The sequence below is a fragment of the Syngnathus floridae genome, chromosome 6, assembly GCF_059516105.1.
Source record: "Syngnathus floridae isolate MCC-2025c chromosome 6, RoL_Sflo_1.0, whole genome shotgun sequence".
In the NCBI taxonomy this organism is placed as follows: Eukaryota; Metazoa; Chordata; class Actinopteri; order Syngnathiformes; family Syngnathidae; genus Syngnathus; species Syngnathus floridae.
The window spans coordinates 10,053,462-10,079,798 of record NC_142418.1 but is presented as its reverse complement, the minus strand read 5'-3'; the positions used below and the strand labels follow the sequence as shown (position 1 = coordinate 10,079,798).

Sequence of the window (26,337 nt, the reverse complement as noted above, 5' to 3'; positions counted from 1 at the left end):
TATGCCAGCGAGCTCGTCAAGATGTCAGCTCACAAGACAAGCTAACAATGCAAACTACTGCCTCACCCACTGATCGTTCTTGTCAAATAGCACTAAGAGATGCCAAATGTCCAAATCTAAATCCATTTTTTTACTAAATGCTGGTTATTGCATGTTGATGTCTGTAATCTGTAAGAGGCTGTTTGTTGTCATATTGTATGCGACATTCAAAGCATATTATTCACAAAAATTTTCCTTGGACCAAAAGATATTACGTGCTTTATGGCATTCGTTAATTTAGGTTATGCTATAATTAAGTTTGATGTCTTAATACAATGTACAGTGTTAACCCTCCAGCATGAGCACCAGGCCAAATAATAATAATAAACTAATTACATTCCTGTCAACCTTGCCTAATGCCTCATAATTACGGAGAATGGTGAGCATGCTGTTGATAGGAGCAGGTCTATTGCTCACAGCACCACTGTATGCCACAGGCTATGCGGTTACTGTGCTAAATAAATATTTAAGAACGTGGCGGTGAGGAAGGTGCCAGCCCTCGTTGCTTACGATGGATTGATTTACTTGATCTTAAACAGTAAAACAACAAATTGTTGTTGTTTTCTTTAAAAAAACAAAACAATCCTCTTGGTTCTCTTCTGTAGTTACCAAAGAATTGCGACTTCTCTTTGTCAGTGATCTTTCAGATTTGGATTAAAGATGTAGTTGTTCAAGACACCTGACACTTGCAGCAGATGGTACTGTCTCCTGTTCTTTGTTGCACGTCGTCAGTGGGTGTCAGCTCTCTGGTCTGATGGTCATTGAGCATCTGTTTTGTGCTTTGGATATGCAAAATACTTGGTTATTATTATTGAGCAGAATGTAGCCCACAGTACATCTTTGGCCATTTATGCCAAATTTGGCACATTGAGAGGGGATAGTCTTCGATGCCTGTAGGTGGTCAATATGCCTCACCGGCCGTTAGTAGGAATATATACTATATATGAGAGAGTGAGAGAGTGAGAGAGAGAGAGAGAGATACACACCAAACTTTCTGCCATTAAAAAACACTGTTTTGCCCTGTATCTATTTTATATAAAGGGTGTGCTCCCATGTTTTTTTTAAACATGTTCTGTAACATGCACAAAAAAATAACAGAAAAAAAAAAATATATATATATATATATATGTTTATATGTAAACATATATATATATATAAACATACATAAATATACATATATATATTATTTTTATGGAAACGAATATGCCACTCTGTGCACACTTTTCTTACAGTTTTGCTGCGTACCTTCTCTCTTTCAGGCATCCTCAGTTTACCTGAGGGGTTGACTCTGCAGCAGCGAGCGGGAAAGAATGGAGAGGGAAACGCCTACAGTCAGTCTGAACTCCGCTCCGTTGAACAGTGCTTACTGGCCACACGAGTGGGCAGCATCTCTGAACTCAGTGAGTGATGGTGTGTGCAAGTGCACATCGCTGTGTGTGTGTGTGTGTCTGTGTGCATGTGTGTGTGTCTGTGCGTGTGTGTGTTTGTGTGTATGTCAAGATTGTAAAGTTAAGGTGCCCTTGGGTAAGGCAATTAACTGTCTAACACCTCAAGTGGAGCTACTCAGTGGTCACCAATGTCAGACACTGAAATTCATGATCGGCAGCTTAAGTAAAGGGTTTAGTCAGGCGGAACAGCACACATTGGCAAGAAAATAAATAAAATAGAGAGAGTATTGTAGTCCACTGCAGGAGTTGTTTAACATATGCTGCCTTTACAAAGATTTCTCTTAAGACGTTCAGAGAGGTTGTAATGCATAGGTGTCAAACTGGGCCCGCCACATCATTTTATGTGTCCCACGAGACAAATTTTGCATTGACTTTGTTTTATGACTAAAATTACAAATTATCTTCTCTTTTAAAAACATAGAGATATTGCTCGCTAATTTTATTACCATTCGTCTTTTTACACTTTTACTCTACCTTTAAAGTAAAACATTTTACCAGGCAACTATGTTTGCTGCATATGTTTGTACACAATGCACTTCTGAATAATACAGACAAACTTAGATCACTAAGATAGGTGAACCGTGGTTGCCATGACAATAACACGAATGCTACTCCTGTTCTTGCAAGACAGTCTGACAGCAAAATAATTTTCAAGCTGTAGTATTTAGGTCCGACATGCTCATTTCGTTGCTTTAAACTCTTCAGGTTTGTGTTGACGGATCAATATGCTAATATGATGATGGCAGCATTTAGCTGTGCCCAAATATTGACCCTCTGCATTAGTAATTTGGTCACACATAACCCTTGTATGTGCATGCGAATGTGCATATTAAGCAGAAATTAATCATCGGTAGTGGCTGTGTCATTAAGTAGAATTATTTTGGGCATAAATCCTCACTTTAAAAGACAACTGTAGTCTTGCCACAATGCCCATAATGCACTCATATAAACAATAATGAACATCAGATTACTTTCTGGTGATTTCTGATTGTGCTCTTTGTCAGGACCAGCAAGGCCTCATCTGTTGGCCTGAACACTATCAGAAGCACTGACCTAAATTTAAAACCTTAATTCTGGTATTTGTTTTTTTGTATTCATTTGTTCATTCATGTATTCCCAACAGGCTATTCTCTTAAATTCATTGTGTTTTTCTTGGATACATTACTTTAAGTACATTTGTGTATGTTAGCCAATTAACTGAATGGGCCTTGTATTGGTTTATTGGCGGCTGTGCGCATGGCATAGAAATAGGTGTAATTTTATTTTTGTGCATGCGTAATTATTAGTCAAGTGTGTTTGGGGCTGTGCCACTCACCCAACACATCTGATAATTTGCTGAGAGAAAATAGCCTGCGCCTGGCATAAAAGTGTAATTCGTTCGTGCAGGGGCAATGCTTTAGTTTGGCGTGATTGTGAATATGCCTGACGTGCCACACCTCACTGTAAATTCGAAACAGAAATTTCCGGATGTAGGCGGGCGAACGCAATTTTGGATTTAGGCACAGGCAGACAAACCGGCACTGCGTGGGTGTGAGTGGTGGACGACGTCATATGAGCTAATCATCCATCCATCCATCCATCCATCCATCCATCCATCCATCCATCCATCCATCCATCCATCCATCCATCCATCCATCCATCCATCCATCCATCCATCCATCCATCCATCCATCCATCCATCCATCCATCCATCCATCCATCCATCCATCCATCCATCCATCCATCCATCCATCCATCCATCCCTAGGGTTCGATCAAACCCAGGCTAAGAACTACTGATTTGATCATGGCATCGACTTGCCAAAAGGAAGCTTTTCTTTGCGTGGTGCAGAACGTCATTGTTATAGTAAATATTTGGTGGGGAAACCACTGGGGTCTTGTGTCCATTCTATACTGATGAGATTGAGCAAGGACTCATCATATAAGGTAAACACAAGTCAGCGGCTGGTGGATGATAGCTGAGCACTGTCCAGAGGTAATGTCATGTTCTCTGGGGGTGGTTGGGGGTCCAGAAATAACTTTGGGTTTTGTAAACACAATACATAAATAAGTGAAGGATAACCAGCATTGATCGGGCTGCCACAATCTTTGTTTAAAACGATGCAAGATAAGGTGGGAAAAATAGAGTTGTGGAGCATTACCGTATTGGCCCGAATATAAGACGACCCTGATTATAAGACAACCCCCTCTTCAAGACTCAAGTTTGAAATTAATACTTTTTGAACTTTTTCACATTTAGTCAATGAAATGTACACACAACAGTACACATTGCATCCATTTTTGTGAAAGTGTACATACTACATTCGGCCTGAAATGCTTCAAAAGTCTCATGAAAACATTCTGTTCCTCCATTTTTAAGTGTATTGGTTGCCTATGGAGAGGCCTGCGCTCAACTCATTTCCAGTTTCTCAAATCACAACATGATGTCCAATAGACGGCCATCATGCTCTTGAAGGAAATAAACTGCTTCTTTGCCAAATGTTCCTCCTTAATTGAGGCAATTTTTTCTCTGAATTTGTTCAGGCTAAATGGACACTTGAGAGGAACCCAATTCCACAATTTAAGAACCAAACAAAGGCTTTGTTTGCAGGATCAGCTATTTGTAATTTCACGATATAAAACATGCACACATGCACACAGTGCATAGCTACAATGAAGTGAATATGTTTAGACATGCAAACAAGAGTGCTCTGTTATGTTTTGCAGTCAAATGGAAATGCATCAAAATGATAAGAGTAAAGCAATGACAATTGCTTTCAGTCAGGAGGAAAGGCATGCTGTTCGTTGGCATGATTAGATCTTGACTTTTAGCTTTTTTTTTTAGGCTATGTCTATTTCCCATCATTCTTACCTTGGAAAGCACTTGCTGACTAACAGAATAGAACTCCTCATTGCAATCCTCAGTGTTTTGCATCTGTAAATACTAGTTTTTGCGCATTTGAATGCTCGCATTGTTGTGTAGAATACATTTTTATTGCTTTTTATAGTTCCATATTGGAGAATATAAATTAATTTATTTCTACACAAGGATGATAATGATGATGTAATGGTGTGTGTCCTTTTTTTGTTATTCCCCTTCTATGGTGTGTAGGTGATGTGGTGTCACGAGCTATGCACTACCTACAGCCATTGTACACCAAAAACCACAACAATGGGACACCCATCCACCAGAAGAGCGCAGTGATACACTGGGCCCCTGAGGCCATCTACACTCTGTGCTATTTCATGCACTGCCCCCAGATGGAGTGGGAGAACCCCAACATTGAGCCATCAAAAGTTTCCTTGCAAACTGAGAGGTAAGATGCAAACACGTACAAAACGGTCAAATTAAGCAGATGAGCAATCCTCGATTGTGAATCGAAACTAACGGGATCCTTTGACTATCAAGTTAATTAAGGTATATTCAGTATTTAGGATTTTTTCTGTTTTGGCGTGTCATTTATTGCTTCACATTTTTAATCAGTGATCGTGCAGAATCACCACTCAAGAGAGTGCGTTAAAGTAACAGTCAACACCAGTTTATCCAGAATGACCATATATAGACATTTTTTATGTAGTTTTGCTCCTTCCATTTCCAAGTTTTAAAGCCCATTCTTTCATCATTGCACCGTTCCAAAGAATGCTTGCTTCTAGGTGTTTGTCAGTCCCAGTTGATGTTAACTATGAAACAAAACTGAATTAAACACAAGGTCACGAGCTTAACGCTAACATATAATGCAATATGACATGGTAGGGCTAACTGAATTGTATTACTGTAATTTTAGGACCTTTTAGAAGTCGGGAATTGTCTGTTTGTTAACTCTAAAAACCCATGCAAAGAAACCCAACCACACAAAAATAAATAGATTAAGTGCTATTAAAAAGTGGGGGCCCACTGTAATAGCATTTTAGTTTATAGTTTGCCTTTGCAAAAAATACATTTGACATTCCATGACCATAATGTTTTTTCAAACATTTTAGTTATGTCGACAGAGCTGATCGGCTGGATCAGATCAGCAGTTAATTTTCAATTTTAGCCAAAATACACGATCGGTTGTAATGTCATGATAGATCATCAAAATAAGATATTGCAGCACAACTCAATTTGTGTGGTTGGTTGCTGGAGAGTCAGGCCATATTTAATATTCCACCAATGTGTGTTGTGAAATGGGGTGTTAGTAATCAAATAAAGTACAATTCCTCTGGTTTTCTCTATCTTTATTAATAACAGTTCCGAACATTAATAGTCATTCTGAATGTGAACAAGAGTAATGACCCGGTTATCTCACTCATCTCCCAGGACTTTTCCCCGGCAGTTTTCGTTGAGTAATGACATCTAATATCTTGAGCAGTGACCACCACAACTTTCTCTGTGCATACAGTGAGCCCCTGTGGTCAACAAAACATTCTGTCTCCCAATCTTCTTGAAATTGTCTGTTCTCGTTGCAAAGCTTTCCCTTCAAGGACGGATTTGTAAAAGATATGACAGGGACTGAGTGACAGGATATCTTTTCCTTCCACTTGGTGTCTCTTAAGAATTATGTTTCACTGAAATCTGTCATGAGCCTGAGCTATGGTAGCAGTTAATTTATTAAGAACACACAAACAAAATGCCCAGCTAGGCAATAACTCGGGGGAAAAAAAAAGAAGTTGGAGGCCACACTAACTCTAAACTCTGAGTCAAGTACATGGCCAGAAAATATCATCTCTCAGGCCACAAATGATTTTGAGATCACTGCATTACAGCACAATCTTGTTCACTTTGGGGACAGTCGATGCCATCACTAACAATCGGGAAAAAAACAGTCTGATTTTATTTCATTTTTTTACCAAAAATGAAATGGCCCATTCCCGCCCATTTCTAAAATGTGAGGATAGGTGACAGAAAAGGACGTTGCTTCCAAGACGAGGGGAAACTGGCGTCTTTTTTTCCCCACTGAAATACAAAACAACTTTGTGTGCCTAGTTTGCTGTGACTTTTTTCAAGAAATTCTATATTAAGAGACATTACTAGACCAAATATGCAAATTACGACAACGGACACTGAAAAAATGAAGATAAAGGAAGCTGAATGTTCGGCCCTTGCACATTTCAACCCACCAAATCTCACCTTCTTTGTAAAAGATTTGGACACCCATGATGAAAACGATAAGATCAGTGTATTTTGGATTTGAACATTTTACATGAATACAATCTGCTTGATTTACATCACCGTGCTGAATAAAACGGCCCAGGACACTGCTGTTTGGTCCCAGCTCCTGTTATTATGAGAACCATAGCAGCAACACAATGCTGCATGATTGTTATAGCACATTTTATATGTTTGCGCAATTCTAAATGCCCATATAGCCGGCGTCAGGTGAAATGCAAGTCATTAGTTTACCGGAGACCCCCAAAACATCACAATTGTCCAACCATTATCAACGAGAGCAAGCCGTTTTCAACGCTTTAGATTGAACAATAATTGACAATAATAACACCCCACAGCTTTGGACTGACCATTATTATTGATTTATGATTTTGGCCTGGCTATATAGTCAGGTAAAGGGGGAAATATGTCAAAGTTTGTGTTTTATTAAGGAATAAAAAATGATAGATAGATAGACAGACAGACAGACAGACCGATCGATAATTCAAGTAACCAAGTTTACTCTGTGAGTTGAGCTCTGTTAAATCCAGTTTACGCCAAGTAAGTTGTCTCATTCAGTCTGTAGATGTTTAGTTGTCAGATTTAAAACCACAAGCCATCAAAAAGTTCTACGAAATCACCCTCATAGTGACTGATATCGATTCATCTGTTCAACTCCTGCTCCCTGTCTTGTGTCTTGTTAGAATATTGTATGCTTGATGATCACAAGGATAATAACTTAACCCCAGACAACTGGCGGGGAACTCGCTCTCAGTGGTACAATTTACACCCCTGCACACAAGATCCACCCCTCTCACGTCAGCATACTGTAGAATCCATTGGTAATTTACAGTGCTCATGCACATCTGCACACTGAGATTTATGATATCCTTCCTCCTCAACCTCCTCCCGCAGTGGCTGACCAGATGTATTCCCAAGGACTCAAAGAACAACTTTTTTTTTTCCTTAATTAAAATAAGTCCTTTAAATGTCCTAAAGAGTTTCAGGAAGGAGTGATTGCATCAGACCTGCAGATGCAGTCAGTATTGATTGATGCTGCAGTAGCACCATCTTAGTATGTCAGAATGATGTAAGGCTCTGGCAATGTTTTCATGTTGTTTCCCTTGATTGCTAGTTTCTGGACATGTCTTTTTTTTACCTACAAAAATTAATGGTGTTGCAGCTAAGGAGGGGACCGGACAGTCCTCATAAATAGTGTAAGGTTGAATATATAATGTTTTTTGGGGGCATTTACACTGTACCTTGGGCTGTTCAGCATTTCCTGCAATACAGCAGAAAACCATGTCAGCCCGCAGCATTTTGCATGGTGTGATTCAAGGATGACAGCTGAGCGTGAGCAGGCCTCTACCCCTGGGCATTACGGTTGTCAGCTAATGCAGGTCCTATGGGTGTCCAACTTGAATGTGCATGCGTCAATGCCAACAACATGTGTTAGAAAACACGCTCACATCCAATTTCACTTTTGGTTTAGTCATATTAAACACATTGACAGTGCCTCTATTCATTCGGTCGAGCTGTGGTAGAACAACAAGACCTTGAACTGTTCATGAACTTCATTTCTTGCCAGGCTTGTGATGGAGCAAACGTGTTCCTTGTCTCTTGATAAAGCATTCTGCGTTGTTTTATAATGGCTAGCAAAACTTAAATGATGTATGAAAGATAAATGATACATCTCAGTTCAGAGTAGCGCTGGCACGTTTGTACCACATGCACATCAAACTCTTACATGTACTAGATTCCCGATTATGATATGGCAGTATTAAATCTAAGGGGAACAGACCAAGTGTCTTCAAACCGATATACATATGGGCGCTCATAGATAACATGATACCTGATCTATCAGTGCACAAAATATCTACTGAGAGCTGATATCTTACTAATATTATCTGTTAGTTTTCTAATATTGAATAGAATACTGGATAATTACCTACATGGCAATAAATAGTCAATAACCCGATATCCATCGCTACATTGAACACATGCCTTACTGAAATCATTTCTGTTTTTCTCATATAAAATGAGTGTTAATGTAATTAGGCTTAGCTTGAGGGGCTTGCAATTTTATGTATGTGACTTGTTTTGGTGACAGCTCATTTACTTGCCTAAGTGGAAAAAGCGTATATTGGTATGCATAACATACTGTTGGTACCTCAGTGAAGGTCAAAATGCAGCACCGTGCATGCATACGTATATTCAGGCATCTGGCTGTATGTGTGGGATTGGTGGAGAAATGTATGTGTTCATATTTGCATATTTGAAACTGCACCTCTGTTTGCAGTAGTTTCTTTCTTTTTTTTAAAAAAAGAAATATTGCTCTAGTATTTGATTCCAGGCGATACTCCTCAGCTCCAACAGTGTCAAACACTGGGGTCAGGATCAAGCATATGGTTGTCATTTCCTGCAACTGTCCCAGCAGGACTGCTAACAAGTACACCCTTACCACCTTACAACACAGTGTGCTGGCATGTGATAAAGATGCACTCCATCTGTTTGTTTGGCCATATTACAGAGTGTTTGTGCGGTTGTGTCATGCTAGCACATTACAGGAATGTGCCACGACAGCGTATTACACTATAATGATTCATGGAACCTAAATACATCATATTCTGCAATTATAAATTTGTCATATTTTGGAGGTACATAACTACACAATAGTTACTGAAGACAATTTGCTCACCTATCGCTTCAGTCAACTGGCCAAGGCCTCTAGCTCTAATTAGGACAAGCGGTATAGAAATAAATTCCAAGCTGAGTGAATAATTATTTTTCTGCTTTGACTGTGTAAGGATCTTTATAGCCACCGAGTGTCAGCATGAGCTATACTGTACCATGTTCATGTAATTTTATAGCACCTGAGTAGCATGCAAATTGTTTCTGATTATTGTTCACCTGCTGATAAATGAGCTGTTAATTCGCCTTCACACATGTTATTCTACATCATTCTCTATTATTATTATTGTACAGCGCTTTTTTACCTTCAGTACTTAAAGTGCTTCACATTGCTTCCTCACTCACCGACATGAGACTTCATCATCAGGCGCAACTGGGAATGCAGGGGGTACTTGCTCAAGAACACTTTGACATGGTCACAATGGCTATAGAGATGGAACCCCCAAGCTCTGGCGTGGGGATCACGCTGCCACTGAGCCGCCCCCCCTGATGCTTGCGTATGTCTCTATCTCCTCCCACAGGCCGTTCATGGTGCTGCCGCCTCTGATGGAGTGGGTGCGTGTGGCTGTTGTTCACACCGAGCACAGACGGAGCTTCTCTGTGGATAGCGATGATGTTCGGCAGGCTGCCAGGCTGCTGCTGCCTGGAGTGGACTGCGAGCCCCGCCAGCTTCGGTACAGCTGCAGTCCTTCAGGCTTCGAAGTGCACACGCACACATGCATGCATGCATGCATGCACAAACACACACCCCTTCCAAAACACAACTCATGTCAGCAAGGAATTTTATTACTTGTATAGTCTTGTAAAAAATTTAAGCTTTGTGTTTTGCGTGATCAGTTGCACATTGCGCACATCCACCTAACTCACTTGGTGTGCTTTGCCCTTCAGAACGGACGACTGCTTCAGCGCCTCAAGAAAGCTGGATGCTGCCTCAACCGAGGCAAAGCTCCTGCAGAACTTGGGCTTCCATATGCTCAGCTGCGGACGCACAGACCTGGTGAAGCAGGCTGTCAACCTGCTGGGGCCGGATGGTATCAACAGCATGAGTGAACAGGTTAGAGTCATTCATATTAAAGCACATTTACACTTGGTGAATGTGCATAGAAAGTTGTTACACTGCCTGCAGAACAGAAGAACAAAAATAGACGATGGCTGCTTCAGCTTGAGCATTATGCAGACATGCAAAAGGATATATGGTTGATATACAAAGGTCTACACAATGTTCAAATGCTATTTTTTGTATTAACAACCGAAAAAATATAAATAAATAAATACGTTTTCCAGATTTAAATTATAAGTTGTACAACTTCTTTACATCCTTTCATGAGAGGAACGAAACAAACAAACAAACAAACAAGCAAACAAAAAACTGAAATAATGTGATTGCACAATTGTGCACACCCTCTTACATATAACTGGAATGTATAAACTTTGGTCAAAATGAAGAAATAAACCACACACGTTAAATGGAAGTCAGCACATCTCCCACCATTCAGAGTGCATCTTAATAACCCCCAAATAAAGTTAAGTTGTTCTAGTAGGCTTTTCCTGACCTTATTCCTTTGCTTTCCTGCAGAAACTTGAACGTTTTGTGCAAACACTGACAACTATTTCAAACTGTTCTGATTTTCTCCCACCTTGTTTAAGGTCCTAGTTCCAGCTCTTCGTTCTATATGTACAGAAAGGCCCAAACTAAGATTCTTGATTGTTTGGCAGACATGCTCACCACAGTCTCTACCATGCTGCCCAAAAATGTAAACACCATTTAGAGGTTTTTTTTTCCCTCTCCAGAAATACCATCAAGGCAAGATTACTAAAACTCTCAAATGACCATACTCATCCGATGTGTTGGCCATGAGATTCTATGCTAAAATGACAGCATTATCTTCAGTTATGATGCAACTTCTCTTGTTTGGTGCTTATGTTCATGCAGGGGATGACCCCACTCATGTATGCTTGTGTGCGTGGAGACGAGGCCATGGTGCAGATGTTGTTGGATGCCGGAGCCAATATTAACAGTGAGGTAAGTGTTTTGATGGCAGTACATTTGGTGTATTTCAAATTCAACTGCTTAAGCATGTGTACCCGCAACATCTCCATACAATTGTGAGAGTAGCATGTTTTCAGGGGCAAATACATCAACTGTGTTCCTGTGACAGATCCAAAACCCCTAAAATATGCTTGGTGCCAGGCCAGATAATTTACTTGTGGGTATTTTACGATTTTTCTCGGATTTTTTTTTCCACATTTCCACCTGGCCTTCATAGAGAACACATAATGAATCTTTATCAACATTTTTGGGAGATTTATTGGCGTTTTTAAAAAGAAAAAGAGAAAAAAGATATATAGATTTGCATTCTGCATCGTTTTGAAGCCAGCACTAGACCATAAGGAGTTAAGCTGGGGTTAAGCCAAGTTAGCCAACATTATTAACTGCACGTTCATGGCTTCCCATTGGGAGCTTTGGATTGTGCAAGTAAACCAAATTAAATACTTATAAACATTTACTACATTGAATAATTGACTTCTGCAAATAAGCCTACACTTTCTTTTGGGATTTCTCTGATCTAAAAGGGGGAAACTTACGTCATTTAGTTAAGGGAATCTGAGACTTTCTCTTAATTAAATAAATGAAGTTTCCCTCCATGGAGAATCCATGGAAGAGGCGAGATGCTTAGAGATGTCTGCAAACAGCACAAAGTTAAACCCTCTTGATCGTGTCCATTATCACCTCAACAATGTGCGTCATCCACCATTGTGCCAACTTTGATTTGCGATTCACTGACACTCGGCCAAAGCACAAAGACTAAGTGCAATTTATGCATCACTTAGCCTCTAATTGATTAGCTAATCATATTAAGTTATTTTTTTTATCTCATTACACATTCTCAAGTGTAGAAAATGTGTGTTCATAGGCATTCAGCTCCTCACTCGGATTTGTTGCATTTACCCGTGAGATAACCCTGAGGATAGGTGGAACCCCTGTCAGAGAAACCGCTTTGGCGGGAGGGAGAGAGCAGAGAAAAGCCATTAGGATGTGGCCTAACTAGACAGATCAATTTATTGTGTTCATTAGAAGGTCAACATGCTGACAGGTTGTCCTCTACAGCCCCAGGCCTCTTAGATGATTACTCCAGTTGCTCCCGTAGCGCTTTCTGTTCTCCCTGTAGTAGCTTGTCTTGTGCTGGCTTGGCCGTGTCGTCGTTTTTAATGGCTTCATGTCTTTCTCCCTCATCTCCCTTTCATGTCCCCCATCCCCCTCCTCCAATGTCCCCTCCCCAGGTGCCAAACTCAGTGCACAAGCACCACTCAGTCTTTCCCGAAACGCGCCAGGCGACGCCCCTCACTTTTGCTGTGTCACATGGACATGTGCCTGTGGTGCAGGTAGTGATATCCTCTCTCATCTGTTGACTCTCTCTGTGCTTCAGCTCATGGTTGGTCATCATTTTCATATCAATCAGCGGTCATCATCAGTCTGACATGATCAAGATGGGGTGTTATTGTGAACATTTAAATGTTCGTTTTACTTTTCCAGCAAACGCAACAGGCTCCATTTAATTCAATGGAAAGGTGAATCGCAGTGGACCGATTGTAATCGAACTCATTTAACTAATTCAGTCTGCCCTCCAAATGATGTTCACGCTGGGATTTGAGCAATTTAATTTTAAGGGAAAATGCTTGAAACGTGTGCTGGGGCATTTTAAGCTCTCATTGAATAAATTGCATTAAAAATTCAAATGAAACTAAATCATTTCCCAAGCTTTTCACTGTAAATTGTTTCTGGTGTTTAATGTTTAATTATTAAGCAGTGATTGTGAGTGATAAAAAAAAAAAAGAACATGTTAAATGCTGCCTAATGTACAGATTTTATAGAGGCTCATTTAAAATTGGTCAGTTTATTCATGTTCTGCAAGCACAATGCATGGCACACCTTCATTTATTGCGTCCAACTGGGTTTTTACATTTGTATATTTATTAGAAATACATCATCTGTGGATGCAAAGTGCATCTCTTCGCTTTAGCTCACAGTTTGCCCGCTTTGTGCTCGGCTAAAGATAGTCTGTGGCAGCTGCCTTTAGTTCCCGTCTTAATGGAACAAGAACACAGTTAATTCCACGGCAGCCTGTGTTCTAAATTAGCAATCAAGCATTCATTAACTGAGTGTTCGAGAAGCTCAAAGTCACCGAGCAAAGTCCTCTTTTTCCCCCTCTCCCTCTTTCCCTATCGTAACCTCGTGTGTCACCCCACCTGAACTTTGCAGCTGCTTCTGGATGCCAAAGCCAACGTGGAAGGTTCCTCGCAGGATGGGATGGAAAACTACACTGAGACCCCGCTGCAGCTGGCTGCTGCTGCAGGTACACGCGAGCAGCATGACTTGTATCAAGCTGCTCCTCCCAATCCATTTTTAACAGCTTTACCAGAATGTCAGCCTCATCTTTGGCTGACTCATGACTTAAAGGCACATTTCTCCTCAGAGGTGGCAACAACTCTGTTATCTGGTTCTTTTTATATTCTCTTGAGTGTGGCTGCATATTTACTTTTTATGCACAGGCAACCTTGAGCTAGTGAGCCTGCTGCTGGAGCGTGGGGCCGACCCCATGTTGGGAACCATGTCCCGCAATGGCATCTCTACTGCGCCGCAGGGAGAAATGAACTCTTACAGCCTGGCAGCTGCACACGGCCACAGGTGATGTAGTTTTACGGTATAACCTAACTTAGACGTTCAACCACCATTCCACAGCCACGGATGAGTCAGCAGCACACACACGCACCTTCTCTGCACGCACTATACGTAAATTACATACTCTACACTCCACAAACTCATCTACTTAGAAGTTTAAAGGACCATGAAATTAACACATGGAGGATTTTCTTGGTTGTTGTTGGTCATAACGTGATTAACATTCTGTGACTAAAGTGCTGTTTTTTTTTGTATATTTTGTTGCTCTCAAGACTGTGGAAAAAGTAACTTTATCGCTTTGTTTATCTGGTATTTTTACCTTTATTCTCAAACTGTGGTTCATAACAGACAATGTGCATTAATTGAGAAATACGATCAGTAAAAGTAATAGTAAAACAAATGTCTTGTTTCTTCCAGAAAAGTATTTCGGAAGCTGTTGTCACACACGGAGAAAGGTAAAGGAGATGTCTTATCCTTGGAAGAGATTCTGGCAGAAGGCTCAGAGCTGGAGGGAAGAAGTTCATCTGAGGCGGACCTAATACGGACAGGGAAGGTCAAACTAAAAGCCCTAAAAGAAGCCATGTACCATAGTTCCGAACATGGACATGTAGACATCACCATAGATATACGGAGCCTTGGTTAGTTAACCTATTATTAATAACAACAAAACCTCAGTTACCATGTTTTTTTTTCCACACCATCTGATATATTTTTGTTTTTGCTTGCACTATTACATCCATAGGGGTACCATGGACTTTGCATACATGGCTGGAATCGCTTCGTACATGTTTCTCCCAGCACCGCCGACCACTGATCCAGGGCCTTCTCAAAGAATTTATCTGCATTGAGGAAGATGAGTACACTGAGGAGCTCATAACCCATGGCTTGCCTCTCATGTTCCAGATCCTCAGAGCCAGCAAGGTACAAGTTGTCCCAACATGGATCAACCACTTTTTATAGTCATTGTCAAAGAAATAAGATGACAGTGGAGCCACAGTTCACAAAAGGTTTGGCAGATGAACGACTAAAAACATGGTTCAAAATCCAAAATGGTTGGGCAAGTAGAGACATCATATGCTTTCCGGTCTTGTTTGTTTATTTGTTTCCTTTTTTATTGTTTTAGACACACAAACTCTCACAAGTGTATCAATTGATAATAAGCCCAAGAAGCAAATATCAACTGTAGAAATCAAACTGAAACTCATCACTGGAAGCATAAATCATCCAAATGATGGTTCATTTCGTGTTTTATTTTTTTCAAATTTAATAACGTTTGTGAATTATTATTTTTTTTGCTCTGATGCAACCATTATCTGGGCTGAACTCGTATCACACTCATCACATCACCTGTAGGTACTCATTTTGTAATATTAACTGGGATGGACTATTTCTGGTTGACTTTTCTAATGGGGAAAGGTTCATTTGAACAAATTAACAATTAAAAGGCCTCCTGGATTTTGTGTTTGCTATTAAAGTCTCCAGTTATAATTTAGTTTGATTCAATCCAAATGCTCCACGTACAATATCGACAGACCTTTTTATTCCTAGTGGATGTTACGAGCTGTTTGCTAGTGTTGAGCCTCATTAAGAGGAAAAAGTCTTACTGCAGGTTGAGGGACTTGTAGTGAATTGCACTGTTCCTCCTTTCCCCCTCTGCTTTGGCAACTTAAACACACACAGGAGATTTGGCAATGATTGTAAAAAGGGCCCATGTCTTTTCCATCTATCTCTTTTTACAGTGTTGCACGTTCTCCTCATCTTGGGAACTTGAGGTGTAAAACATATCTGACTACTGTTCAACACAAATTTAGATGTGTGAAATGAAATTCACGTTTGCTCTATTGTGTATACTTTGTGTTTGGTCAGAATGAAGTTATCAGCCAACAGCTGTCATCTATCTTCACCCAGTGTTACGGGCCCTACCCCATCCCCAAACTGGCAGAGATAAAACGCAAACAGTCATCACGCCTTGGTGAGAGTCTGTCACACTGTTTGCAAGCAGGAGCATATTCTGACGCACGTATTTACAAAGAAAATAAAAACTGAATTTAGGCTTTGTATTTGCAAATCTCCAAGGAATTATTGGCTCAACTGACTTGAATGCTTAATGAATGGAAAGAGGACCGAGCGCCATCTTGTGACCAGAAATAGAAAATCACTCATAATTGATAGTGCTGTTTTTTTGTGGTGGTATTTGTTTCTTTTTTTTAATACACAAAATCAACATTATTTGTTTGTGTTTTTAGATCCCCACTTCCTAAACAATAAAGAGATGTCAGATGTGACATTTCTGGTGGAGGGGAAGCCTTTTTATGCCCACAAAGTACTGCTCTTCACAGCCTCCAATAGGTAACAATAAAGAAGTAATAATTTGTTAAATGTGTAAAACGAAAGTAGAATCACAAAATGACGATTCTTTTATACTCTTTATAGTAGTAATGCAGACTGGACATTCATTTCATGTAAGATTAAGTGATTTTTCTCATGAATGTCTTTTTGTGAAGGTTCAAAACTCTTCTTGCAAACAGACCTTGTGGTGAAAACACCTGCATTGAGATAAGCCATGTCAAATACCACATTTTCCAGGTAATTATTGTACTCCAAACTCCATGTTCATGTTCTTTGTTTGCCTTTATAATGTATGTATCGGTGCGTGAAATAATCTTCGCCTTTCTTCCCTCTCAGCTTGTGATGCAGTATCTCTACTGTGGAGGAACAGATGCTCTGCACATTAGGAACCCTGATGTTATGGAGGTTGGCTCACGCGTCCTTTTAATTGTATTTTTATTATCTTGGGAAAGAAGAAAATTAAACTAATGGAAAAAGAATGGATAGAAATAAATTTATGTGTGCGTGCGTGTCTGTGTGTGTGCGTACCCTCGTACAATCTTTTCTACAATCAAAGGAAAATTCCAACACATTGATAGGTTATGATGCACTCCTGCATGTGCATGGCTAAGACGATATCATCATAGGAATCATTTTGGATAGGGAGATCTTCTGCACCTGTAGGGAAGAGCGGCTCCACGGGCTTCTTGGCATCTATTAAACAGTCCAACTGGGAAAATACATTCTCCTGGCAGTTAATGTTAGGCTAGTGAGCATTAAAGATAAAAGAACTGGCAGTGGTTCGCTCTGAACTTTTCAACAGCATACAATTGAAAAGTCTCCACTTCAATCACATCTTGATTTTTTTTCATTTTTCCCCATATACTTACCTAATGCTTTCCCTTTTTATTGCAGCTTTTGTCTGCATCTAAATTCTTCCAGTTGGAAGCACTGCAGAGGCATTGTGAGATTATCTGTACGAAGAACATAAACACAGATACTTGCGTGGAGATCTACAACCACACCAAGGTACAAACAAAACACACTGGGAATATAAATTAACCTTATAATTGTAATTTAATTACAATTGACCTTTCAATGCAATTTCAACCCTTTTCTTACTTTTTCCTCAGTTTCTAGATGCGCCAGAACTAGCATCCTATATCGAGGGATACTTCCTAAAGAATATGGTCATGCTGATAGAGCTGGAGCCATTTAAACAGCTACTGTATGATGCACCACCAGATAGCCCCAGCTATAACATCCTACAAAACTTGGAAAAAACTCTGGCCATTCGCATCCAGTCCATACACTTGTCCTCGTCCAAAGGATCTATTGTTTGAACTTCTAAATTTACTATAAAACCAATTGTAGATTTGGAACACATGGGATGTATACAAGTGAAGGATCATGCAAAAAAAAAACTATATGTTCCATGTTAGCTTATGGACAGTACAGATGCGGCTCCATCCATGAGACATTTAGTAGGCTTTTTCTAAACAAATAAACCACTGGTGATCCTTCCTAGGCTGTGAGGATGAGTTGCTCTACTGTTGTGATGACTTGCTCATGCATCTGTGGTAAGTAATACATTTGTATTGTCAGTCCAGTTATTAGTCTTTAAGACCCCAAAACTAAACTGTAACATAACAGAGTGGCATCCATTATGTTTTAAGTAGAATTAAAACCTTCAATTTCCTCACTACAATGTAAATATTGTTGATAAAAGCAGATCTATCAATAATCTAACTCACTGTATATAGCTACAGATGTTTTCTCATGTGTCTCACCGTTGAATATTACTGTTAAAGAAAAGCTATGTGTAAATGTTGCATGTCAAAGGGAGTGTGTTGGAGGATTAGGGATGTTGCTTTGTCTTAAGTGTTTGTCTTGAGTTAGAATTGATTTTGTCATCAGCATGGCTCACTAAATGTGTAAAACACTTAACAGTGTTGTCATTCTTCGTGAGAGACTCAAAGTGTTTAATCATAGAGCTGCTGTAAGCCATGATCGGGAATTGTGAAACTACATGCCATGTATGTATGTGACTTATCTTTCCTCCATAAAGAATATTAATAATGTGTATAATGTCTCTAAATTACTGGCTCAAAAGGAAAAGAGAAAATAACCACAAGGGGGCATCCTTTAATCTGTTTGATGAAAAAGCAAAGTTGGAGAGGTTTAATTTCTATCTGATGTAGCTATGACTAATTAGACTACTTTGAATTACTGGAAAAAATATTGCGATTCAATTAAAATTGATTGATCTCATGTTCTGCAAAAGATTGTGTAGTGTTGATGTCATTCAGTAGTCACTGAATAGCACTGAGGAAAATAAAAGAGGAAGAGAAGTAGAAGGACAAAGCACAAACACACTGAACACACGTTTTACGCAGAGTGCAGACTGAATTCTGCTATTAAATTATCGGATGAAGTCATCCGAAAATAAAGCTTCAAATTTGCTTCATGAACCAGTTGTATTTTTGGATTCCTCTGTTAGTTTTGGATATAGGGGTACAAGAAATGGCAAGTCAGAATACTTTGAATCCAATGTCGGGTGTGCTGTCTAGAGGAGTAAAAAAAACAAAAAAACTAACAACTGGTTCATGAAGCAAATTTGAAACTTCTTTTTCTATCACTAGGATAAATTCAGGACAAGACAACTTTGCGCGCTGGAACGCTCAGAGAGGCGCAACACAGCCTCAAACATGGCAGACTAGACTTGCACAGGCACAGACCATCCCAGCAAACCTTGCTCAGTTGAAATAACAAATTCATGCATTGCATTATAGTTTCATAGCAAGATATCTTGCAAATATGTCCTCTAAGGGCAGCTCAGAAAGGATGATGTCGTGTTTTTCTAAAGTGGACACCAAGTAAGTCCTCAAGTGTCAAGACATCATTGCTGTCATCATTGTTCTCAGCAGTCACCCGCAAAAGGATATGTACCTGTTAAGAGAAGTGGTGAAAAAAAAATCAAGTGGTGCTTAGAAAGAACAGGGCTGTCTTTGTTCCTCATCAACCCCCCCTTGAAAGTGAATCACGGGTCAGGCAAGTGCTGCTGTAAATGAAAGGCTGCCAAAATAAGAGCAGGGAAGTGATTTACTGAAAAACAAGAATATACCTGTTCCAGCCCATGATGACATGATTGTTCTTATTTTCACTTTTACTTTCATGTTTGACATTTGCTGTTAGCAAGTCTGGCCCAGAAACTGTGAGAGAAGGGGTGACGGCCATTGTTCAGGTGTTGCTATGGTTACAGCACCCATAGACAATGCAGCAATAAAGGCTGTGAAGCTTGGGAATAATTTTTAACATAATAATCAGATAAAGAGCATCAAACTGGCTGCATGAATTCTAGTTGGAATTCTTGAGTTCATAACCTTCTAGGCTGCTGTGTTCTCCTTTCTTCACAGAGACAAATTTTCAGTGTGAGGTTCAGTGGGAGTAACTGAGAGAAGAAAAAGGATGTTTGCCCTCGTAACTGTGCCCCCAGTGTGAGCCCCCTCATACCGCACTTGTTGTCATGCACAGGCGCTCGCTCTCCCTTTGGAACAAAAACTTGGCTGGCAGGACAACAGCCATGTGTTTTAGCTCTGCACTCTGAAAAAGTTTTCAGTTGTGTGTGTGTTTCTGAGAACAAGTGCAAAGAGGAGGGGAAGTGGGTGGCCAAAGTGAGACATGGAGTATAGAAGGAGTTGCCGATCAAAACCAGTTATCTATTTGGAGATTTCATAATCAGAATAAATCTAGTGGACAACATTTGGGATTATTCAACTGGGCATATACAATTGCAGGTAAGTGTAAGAAGTATTTTGCTTTGGCCCATTACAGAGTTATGTCTGGATATTTTAGTGCATTTGTTGGAGACTCAGAGCACATTTTGTCATGTATTATGACACCAAGGAATTGGATTTTGTCCATAACAAAGCTTTCTTTTCAGCAAACGTTTCATTCCGTTGTCATCAGCAACTTAGATTTTTTTTACTAAATATAGGATTGATTCAGAAAGCCTGTTTATTTTTCCCTTTGAAATGGTGCCTCAAATGAAAAAATAATGGATTTGTGAGCTGGGCAGCACAAGTGAGTACGTGCTTGTGTTCATGTAAAATGTGCCAAACGTTTACTGCCTATGCTAAACTGCTTATTGTCTAGGAAATATTGACCCTTGTTTGGTGTTTTTTAGAAGAATGCATTATTGAGCAAGATCAAAATGAAACAGACCATTTTGAGTTCTTAAATGTTTGTATTCTTTTAATTAGTGTGTGGATGAACCGTCAACTCCTGGTGCAGGCACATTGCATGACAAATTTCTAAACTCTTTCAGTATGTTTAGTTGCCGTATCGAACAGCAGTCGCAGTGATGCAGCGTGAGGAGATGTCGGCACGAGAGGAGTTCACCTACAGCCCCATGTCCACCCTGGAACGAGGCAGCGGCTCGCTGGGAAGACGAGGCAGCAGGGGATCAGAGAGAAGAGTCGATAGGGGGGAGTCGGATGTGTCGGAGCGGGACAGCTACACTGTGGACGTGAGGGCCAGTGACCTGCAGCTGGCTCAGCCGGAGCCTCTAAAGCACCCCTGCTTCAGCTACAGGGCCTGGCTCTACAGTGTCCTCATAGGGGTAAGAGGAAGCATTGGATTGGATTCATCTAACTCTTCAGACCATTACACATGTTTTAAAGGTTGGCATGCTCTCTTTTGATGGGAGAGAACTCTGGCCTTGAAAATTTGTGTGGGATGGTGACAAGAATCTTATTCTTTGCTTCCTTGTTAGGTTACAGTACCAAAGTGTGGAAAAGTAGATGATCATTAGATTTATTGTGCTATCAACACTTGGGGGCGTGATTAGTATTTATCAAGCATCGGTTATTCATTCCGTTTTACTTCATAAAACATTCATAAACTTCTTATAAGGGCATCATTATTGTAAAAAGGTAATATATAGGCTTTTTGTTACAACGCAAACAAACATAGTCTATATGCAATAAAAACATAGCGAAAAGTTGATTCTAAGGAAAAACTGTGGTCCAAGTAGGATAACAATCAAAAATAGTCCTAATTTATTTATTTATTTATTTTTAATCTGAAACAGGAGTAGTTCTGTGCTTTTGTGTGCCTGATTTTAGAGAAGGATCAAATCCCCCTCCCCCCTCCAAAAAAATAGGTTAATTATTCCTACTACAGTATTGGCTAATTTCTTATCAGCAATTATTCGGCTTATATACGGTGCATATAAATTCTTCCAAATTTTTATATCCTAGTTAATTCTCTTAATTTTTCCAATGGAAAGGGTGTACCGATAACATACCCTTAACTTGAAGCGATGTCATCCAACGTATGAGGCCATACTTAGGGTATGTATATATCTATTGCTTTTTTCCATGCATATGCCCACCTGAATGTGTGTGTGTGTATGTGTGTGGGTGTGTGTGTGTGTGTGTGTGTGTGTGACGACAGGGTAGTCTGCTCATCACCTCTGGCTTCTCTTTGTATCTGGGAAATGTCTTTCCTGTTGCCATGGACTACCTGCGCTGTGCTGCAGGCTCAGTATGCAAAATGACATTCTTATTTCCTTATCACTGGTTTTGACCTCAATATAAATACAATTTGTATGAGGAAAAAAATGTATTCAAGAGTTTCTATTTCTTTTGAACTGTGTGACTTTTCTTAACAGGGCATACCAGCAGCAATTGCCAGCTTTGCTATTGCCAAGAACAGACATGTTGCAGTAAGTAAATGCATGTGAATAAAGACACTTTTTTAGTTCATTTTAGTTTTTCCAATTTTAATATATATATTTTTTCAATTTAATATTACTGTTATTTCCAATCCTTTAATGAGCACAGCTTTACATGAGAAAAATCTCAAGGCATGCCATCAACCAAAAATGTAACAAAAATTCACATTTAATTATGATATTGTCTTGATGTACACATACATTTTCTTTGTGTGAATTTTTGGCCTGTTTAATCGAACACAATGCGAATTACTCTCTTGTGGCACTACTGGTGATTATTTACAGAATACAAATTTGCCGTTTTGGGAATCACTTTTTTTATTTTATCATAGTTTGTTTTCATATTTTTTCAAGGTGTCAGATTTCCAGGTGGTCTATGTATCAACCTTTGCAGTGACGACCACCTGCCTGGTTTGGTTTGGATGTAAATTGATCCTCAACCCTTCAGCTGTCAATGTAAAATCATGTTCAGTTTATTTAAAGTAATTGTATTGTTGTCCATTTCCTTGTTCATTTCCTTTTTCATTTTGTATTTCACTGCCCAGATCAACTTTAACCTTATCTTGATGATTTTGCTGGAGGTGTTGATGGCTACTACAGTCATCCTGTCAGCTCGCTCCGGAGAGGACTGCTGCTGCCACAGAAAAGTGTGTTTGTGCGATGTGTGTGTGTGTGTCCATTGATGTTATCATTCATAAAGATCACACAATTCTGACTTTTCCATCTTTTCATCCTCCCACCAGTCTGTAACAAACCAGCGACCTTCTATTACAACCCCTGCAGTATTCCCCACTCGGCTTCTCAAAGCCTACTCTGTGAGTAGCTGCCAGGCATACTGACATCGTGCTCCAAAGCTCTGTTTAACCGAAACTCATCTGTGGCTGACAGGTAATCGAAGTCATCGTAGGAATCTCCGCTGTGTTTGGAGGTATCATTGCGCTCAACATGGATGCCTTGCAGCCTGGCCCATACTTGTCCGTCACATTTTTCTGGATTCTTGTGGCTGTAAGCGCAGTTTACTTTTAACATGAAATCTGTATGTTGTGGTAATTAATAGGCAGTAAGGGATCTATTTATTTTAATTTACAACATATTTGATGCTACTTCTACTGACACATAATCCATTTTTCGACAAATGGACAATGTCTCACAAATGTAAGTACGTCCCTCACTTTTTTTTTTTTTATAAATATCTTTTCATTGGACTGAAGAAATGGCATGATTATACTCAAATAACTCCACACACAGCCCCAAAGTGAAAAATATCCATAGTGGCCCAATTACATCCTTTTTTTTTTTTCTTCCCTGTTGTTAAGTGACTCAGTAATGGTACAATGCTTGGGGTGAACTGGGAGCAAAGATGTCAGAAGGAAGTTGTCCAACACCCCCTCATTGCAAATAACATTCTGAGAAAAACAATTGCCGCTTTACTTAAAAGCTTTTCTGAGGCCACCTTATTCCTCCTACACATCTCAATGACAATGCTCACATTTTCAAATCAATTTGACAGCATTCCCCGAAAATCACAATGTCCATTAATGGTGAGCTATTTTTGAAACAGCCCACCATCTTGGTGGCCCCTTTTGTAGACAATTGATTAGCAATTAGACAAAAAGCTCCAAGATAAGCAAATTCCATTGCTTCTCATGGACTTCAATAAATCAGAGTAGCAACTGAAGCTTACATCTGTCTCTTGTCTCTGAGCCTTGTCACTTATTGTGCATATTGGATATGATGTGATCATGTTTGCAGTGTTTCCCAAGTGCAATCGCCAGTCATGTTGCGTCAGAATACCCGAACAAATGCCTGGTGAGTACGACATGACATTGTACTTTACTATAAGCACTTTAAGTCTATTTGAATGGTGGCAACAACAAAAGAAATTCCACCACCTCGTACAATTTGATACATAATCTCCTGAATTTCAAGTGCAATTCAAGGGCACCCAAATAACTGATTTTGACACATCTTTTTAGTTTCAACTATTTTGGTTTAGGACTTTAAGGGTGAAGCTTGAACAACTGTGGGCTGTCGATCGGTTGACAAGCCTCTTTTATGATTAAACGTCAATGGAATGGATATAAAACACTGAATTCTTTTTCTCAAACAAACCTGACATCTGCTGGTCATAAGTCTTCTTCATCCCCTGTCAGTCACGGGTCATTCAACTCACCATCACTTTACGATCTTTTACGGCGCACCTGTCTTGAAGTAAAATGAAGGTTATGGGGGCCAGCTTGTGCCTTACTGTGAGAATAAGTCTCCCTTGAAGATTTTTTCTTCAAGTTTTGCTTTCTCTCTGGTGTCATTCAGGTGGAGGTGTTGATCGCCATCAGCAGCGTGACATCTCCTCTCCTCTTTTCAGCCTCCGGCTTCCTCTCTTGTAGTGTGATGAGCTTTATTGACATTTTTCTACATGACGTGCCTACAGCCAAGGTGAGCTGGATGAAACCATTTGTCTCTGACCGCTTTAGAAGCGTGAATCCTGACTAAGTAATGATGTTCACATGGCCATATTCCAGCAATCCTACGACATCTTGCTGCTGATTCTGCTGGTGTTACTGCTGGTGCAGGCCATTTTAAATTCCGCCACTGTGGTGCACTGTGCCTCCTACAAGAGTCAGCTTCGCTTGAGGGCAACACAACAGAGTGACGACAACATGGGAACTTCCAGCCAGTACTGCAGGGTATACATTGAACACGATTTCCATGTCATTTATTTTTTTGTAAGCGTCTCATTCAATCCAATCCTATAAAAAATACATACTATAGTGTTAATTCACATGGCAGATATTATCCACTATGTTTTAACATACTAATGCGTGCTTCTTTGCACTATATTCTTTTTCTCCTCACTCTCAAAGCAACCATCCAACGGATTGCTGCAGAGCTTGAGCAAAGACAGAACCCGGAAGGCCGTTATGGTGCAAATCACTCAATGACCACGATACAAGGGAATGAAACCTTTAAAGTATAAAACAGTGTAAATTAAAATTAAAAAATAATTTGGTCTTGCAAGAACCATACAGTGAATATGTGTAAGTTGGTACTGTATATTTGTGGTCCCCAAGACTACATTAGATTAGACCTGTTCTACAGTATGTCAACCGTAATAGATATAGATTTTTGGTTGTTTCCTATATTAAAGGACACATGATTTATTTAACCTGCAAGATCTTTTTTTTTTTTGGTTTTGGTACAGCAGGGTTATGACAATATGGTATTATTGAGTAGCATATCTGCACTTTTTGCAAAGGTACAGTGTAAAGCAGCGTTAAGGTAGTCAGTAAACTTTCTTTTTAGTTTTGAATTCTTCAGTACAAGGTAGAGCATGTTTTCTGCAGCACACTGTACACTGTTTTGTTATAATTATGTAGTACATGCAACAAATAAATGACCTGAAAATGTCCAAGTATGGATGGACAGTGTTTATCATATGCATATATTTGATTTATAGTTTCCTTACACACAGGAGGTTTGACTGTTTGCTGCAAAGATGTTGGATTGCCCTTGACCAAGGCACTGAACCCAGAATTTCAATTTTACTGTATCAGCATAAACCCATTCCAACCTAATAATAAGAACAACAACAAAACAGCAATAATAATAATAGCAATAATAATAATAATAGTAATGGTAATAATAATAATTCATTTTAGTCGATAATATAGTCATCATTGCATGTAATAAAATAAAATAAAAATTATTATAATTATTCGTTATAATTGGCATGGTTATCTTACATAATCATCTTGGGTTTGAGTGCACTTGGCATGAGAAAAATAATATTTAAGTCAGGCATTCAATATGAGGAGCAGCTTATTCAACCGGCACAAACCGGCTCGAAGTGGAAAGCTGACTGACTTGTGGCTTGTCATGAGCATCAGGGCCACCTTTGCTTTCCGAAGAAGAGAGTGGAATTTGAAAAACAGCTCTAAATTTTTGGCTATTGTGTTCAACTTGGATGTTGTATTACACAATCAATCATCTCAGCAACTAATGCAGTTTGTTCGGCAGACCTTTCTATTATTTAAAAACCCCATGTATTCCATTAATGATGGAAATGTGTCAAACATACTATGAATCCTTATTGTATGTTATCAGGGCTAAAGATGGTGTTTTGAAGACCACTACATGATGGCAACATACAGTAAGAGGCATTTTAGCGGGACTAAAGATTGAAGAAAGAAAATAACATTAAGTAAAGAATACTTACGTAAGTGAGTGCTTCATGCAGGCAATAAATTAAACTATACTCCATTAGGAACACTTATGCGATGTAAAAGAGCTATAATTTTGCCTTTGAT

At 39.5% G+C, this 26,337-nt stretch overlaps 2 protein-coding genes across 3 annotated transcripts in view; both read left to right on the top strand.

Moving 5' to 3' along the window:
• abtb3b (ankyrin repeat and BTB domain containing 3b) overlaps nucleotides 1-18,564 on the top strand; it is a 54,760-nt gene extending 36,196 nt beyond the window's left edge. The window contains exons 2-17 of one of the 2 annotated variants that reach the window (XM_088377907.1): nucleotides 1,299-1,439; nucleotides 4,578-4,782; nucleotides 9,806-9,958; nucleotides 10,173-10,338; nucleotides 11,218-11,307; nucleotides 12,567-12,668; nucleotides 13,546-13,639; nucleotides 13,836-13,971; nucleotides 14,383-14,603; nucleotides 14,708-14,886; nucleotides 15,832-15,937; nucleotides 16,212-16,314; nucleotides 16,470-16,551; nucleotides 16,651-16,719; nucleotides 17,209-17,322; nucleotides 17,427-18,564. In XM_088377907.1, the coding sequence (XP_088234033.1) occupies nucleotides 1,299-1,439; nucleotides 4,578-4,782; nucleotides 9,806-9,958; nucleotides 10,173-10,338; nucleotides 11,218-11,307; nucleotides 12,567-12,668; nucleotides 13,546-13,639; nucleotides 13,836-13,971; nucleotides 14,383-14,603; nucleotides 14,708-14,886; nucleotides 15,832-15,937; nucleotides 16,212-16,314; nucleotides 16,470-16,551; nucleotides 16,651-16,719; nucleotides 17,209-17,322; nucleotides 17,427-17,636 (2,171 nt within the window). In that variant the 3' untranslated portion in view covers nucleotides 17,637-18,564. The remainder of the gene's footprint in view (nucleotides 1-1,298; nucleotides 1,440-4,577; nucleotides 4,783-9,805; nucleotides 9,959-10,172; nucleotides 10,339-11,217; nucleotides 11,308-12,566; nucleotides 12,669-13,545; nucleotides 13,640-13,835; nucleotides 13,972-14,382; nucleotides 14,604-14,707; nucleotides 14,887-15,831; nucleotides 15,938-16,211; nucleotides 16,315-16,469; nucleotides 16,552-16,650; nucleotides 16,720-17,208; nucleotides 17,323-17,426) is intronic. The other variant, XM_088377908.1, reaches the window with a different exon arrangement.
• Nucleotides 18,565-19,810: 1,246 nt separating this feature from the next.
• On the top strand, nucleotides 19,811-25,442 carry mlc1 (modulator of VRAC current 1). The gene is made up of 12 exons (XM_088379724.1): nucleotides 19,811-20,090; nucleotides 20,621-20,914; nucleotides 21,751-21,840; nucleotides 21,968-22,021; nucleotides 22,385-22,486; nucleotides 22,576-22,677; nucleotides 22,774-22,845; nucleotides 22,919-23,035; nucleotides 23,783-23,839; nucleotides 24,344-24,466; nucleotides 24,553-24,717; nucleotides 24,895-25,442. Exons 2-12 carry the CDS (start codon nucleotides 20,657-20,659, stop codon nucleotides 24,970-24,972), a joined length of 1,218 nt encoding a protein of 405 aa, XP_088235850.1. The 5' UTR covers nucleotides 19,811-20,090; nucleotides 20,621-20,656; the 3' UTR covers nucleotides 24,973-25,442.
• Nucleotides 25,443-26,337: the final 895 nt, after the last annotated feature.

What these genes read in the sequence shown, in the direction of transcription:
- mlc1 (XM_088379724.1), top strand. Translation starts at nt 20,657, where the DNA reads ATGCAGCGTGAGGAGATGTCGGCACGAGAGGAGTTCACCTACAGCCCC. An exon ending in TTTTCTGGATTCTTGTGGCT is followed by an intron (nt 23,036 to 23,782) that starts GTAAGCGCAGTT and finishes TCATGTTTGCAG; the next exon opens with TGTTTCCCAAGTGCAATCGC. An exon ending in ATGACGTGCCTACAGCCAAG is followed by an intron (nt 24,467 to 24,552) that starts GTGAGCTGGATG and finishes GCCATATTCCAG; the next exon opens with CAATCCTACGACATCTTGCT.